General features: G+C 38.2%; 1 protein-coding gene across 1 annotated transcript; it reads right to left on the reverse strand.

The window, feature by feature from the left end:
- Positions 1–1881: 1881 nt before the first annotated feature.
- LOC134472193 (trace amine-associated receptor 7a-like) lies at positions 1882–2913 on the reverse strand. The gene has a single exon (XM_063233356.1). It carries the CDS (start codon positions 2911–2913, stop codon positions 1882–1884), a length of 1032 nt encoding a protein of 343 aa, XP_063089426.1.
- Positions 2914–3167: the final 254 nt, after the last annotated feature.

Below are 3167 nucleotides of genomic sequence, written 5' to 3' on the forward strand. Positions count from 1 at the left end.
GCTCATTCCATAGGTGTCTTTTCATTCCAGCATTTTGTGTGTGTGTGTTACCATAGTATGGTCATTTAGGGTCAAGAAGAATGTGGGGGAAACAATGCTCTTAGTTTGCAAATTTTCATCCCTTGAATTCAAAATCCACCATCCTACATTTCAAAATCTAACAACATGGCTCTTTCCAGAAGGTAGTTCAAATAAAATTCATGTCTGTGAATATTCATACTCAAACTACAGAATGAGCATGGATGATGCCTACAACATCATCTGATAACAACCTTAAGCCAGAATAACCCATGCAGGATCAAGTTTACCTAATGCAGGGACACACATCTTCATACATACTCCTCAAAACGTTCTACAGTTAGAGGAAAGACACACATGTAATTGTTCCACCTTTATTAACCAAGCACCATGACCTTTCTGTAGTGAAGGTGACTGTTAAGGAACAAAAATAAGAAATGACTTTTTTCTGAGAAACAGTTATTTTGGGGACAAATATGCAAAACAGATCATTAGAATGCAGAAGTAATGTGGTAGATAGAAAGAATCGCCTGGCTTCTAAAAGTGAGAACTACCCAGGATCTTTTGTTTTATAATTTTATTTGCTCAAAAAAGGAAAATTTCTAAGATGCTTTTACATAAGTGAGCTACTAAGGGCAAGTAACAAAATTAAGCATATCACACATTTATCCATAAAAATTAAGTGGCATCCACATGAAAAAGTTACATGCAATCTGCAATCTTAACAATGTTTAGAGGCATGAATTATGTGAATATAACAGTCTCACTTGAGGATAAAAGGCGCAAAGGAATCAAATAATTATTGTACAAAATAACATTTTTTTTTTGCTTTGTCTGAGGACATATCCTGCCTTACTACTTAAAAAGTATGTTTTTCTGTATGGCCCTCCTTTCTCTCTTAAGGAGAAAAGATTTATATGAACACTAATTTTAATGTAGTATAAGTCTGTGGAATATTATAGATAAAAATTGTTGACTTACAATACATCAATTATCTCTTCCAACATCTACAAAGCTTTGCTTATATTTTTAAATGTGAATCACATTGTTCTTCTGAAATAGTTCATCAAAAACTTTTGTTCCCCAATAACTTGAAGCAAGCTGACTTCAGAGCTGACTTCATTCTCCTCCATGAAGGGAGAAGTATTTTACCTCACTCAGTCTCTGAATCCCACGGTCTACACATTCACAGATGACTAGAAAAATACGACAGGCTGAATTTACTCACAATGCCAAATTTTTGCCTTTGCAAATGAAGGAGCTATCTATTTCTTAATTTCTTTTTCAAAGTTCTGAAATTCCCTTTTGCAGCCACAAATTCAATCCCTGTGCAGACTCCTCATGGCTTCACTGAGCAAGGGACAGGCACATCTTGAAATCTGTCCTTGTTGTAACACATTATTATGAATATGTAACAAAAAGAATAAAAAGATGGTACATCAAGGGAGTGAACATAAAACTCAACAGACCACAGAATTTACTATCTTGGGTCCTTTACATGTATTTACTTAAATTTTCCTTGTAGGATGTCACAAGGAAAGTATTCCCAACCAGGTAAGTATAGCATAGGGCAGAGAATACCAAGCCTAAGGTCACAGGAAAAAATAGCTCTAAGGCAAATTCCTTTATTACAATGAGACTTAAGTTGATGTCAGCCAAAAGCCTGGGAGGAGATTTATGATGAGATTTGAATGGTATGTTTATTACAGAATTTTGCACCTGACTTTATGTTGGATTATATCTGGGTCACAATTGAAATGGATTCAATTATCTTACATTAGGATCTTGCACGCTGATGAAATTTTCCTCTGTCCACAATGCATAAACTGTGAACCTTTCCATTTCCCAATCTAAAACAACAACCTACTTATGAAACAAGTATATTGTGGAGGAATTCCCTCTAAACAGTTTCCCAGTGACAGTTAGTTTGATAGCTTTTCGAAACCAAGGATAAAAGAAAGCGTAAATCAAGGGATTCATGGCTGAGTTGTAGTAAGCGATCCAAGTTAATATTTCATACACATAAGTGGGTGTGATGAAGCCCAGAAAGGCATCAATGAGGGAATCAATGAAGTACGGCAACCATGAAATCAGAAAAGCTATCACTGCGATGCCCAGGGTTGTGGCTGCTTTTCTCTCCCTCCTGGCTACCCTGTCTTTGTAGCTGTCTGAAGATGTTGCAGTCTTATTGCTCAGATGTTCAATTTTCCTAGCCTGTTGCTTAGCTATAAGGAAGATCTTGGAGTAAACACTTATCATCACAAGTGTAGGGATGAAAAATAGTAGAAAATTGACCAAGACCCAGTTTTGATTGACTGGAACCTGACAGCCTCCCACACAGGTGCGGGCACTCACTAGTTCCTCCAGCCCAGCTTCAGTTGCCTCTGTGTAAAAAACAGAAAAGCTATAGACAACAGCAAGCATCCAGGAGAAGGCGATACACATGCCAGACACAGAAGCAGTGAACCTGGTGGGATAGACCAGAGGGTCAGTGACAGCGATGTATCTATCGATGGAGATAAAGCACAAGTGGAAAATAGAGGAATAACAGAAGGAGCCATCAAAACAGGAGTGGAGTTTACAGAAACTGTCCCCAAAGTACCAGCAGCTCTCCACAGACCTGACCATGCTGAAGGGCATCACAGTTGTCCCCACCAAGAAGTCAGCACAGGCCAGAGAGGCAATCAGAAAGTTAGCTGGGGAGTGTAGCTGCTTGAAGTGGAGAATGGAAGTGATGACCAGCAGGTTTCCCAAGACAGCCAGCACAGCCCCAGAGCCGAAGACCAGGTAGAGGAGCAGGCAGGGTCCTGTGGAGTAGGGAGTTTTGACACAGGATCCGTTCACATTTTCATAGCACAGCTGGACGGCTGCAGGAGGGGTCAGGTCACTGATCATGATTCTGTTTTGTTACCTGAGAACATTGTTGTCTCTTTGGCTTAGTATGCGATTATTGTTTTGAAAACCTTCAAAAGATGATAAAAAAAATAGGTCAATTATTATGAATGTACTTGCCCCTTGTTCTTTATATTCATAAACCATTATTCTCATATTTAGAAGATGATTAATATTCTTATGCGGTAAAACTACTACATTTCTAATATATACCCAACTCTTTCAAGATTATGTTAAATAATATTCATATCTATTTT

This window comes from Cavia porcellus, unplaced genomic scaffold (assembly GCF_034190915.1).
Source record: "Cavia porcellus strain 051 isolate PalLab524CR breed Dunkin Hartley unplaced genomic scaffold, mCavPor4.1 scaffold_22, whole genome shotgun sequence".
Taxonomy (NCBI): Eukaryota; Metazoa; Chordata; class Mammalia; order Rodentia; family Caviidae; genus Cavia; species Cavia porcellus.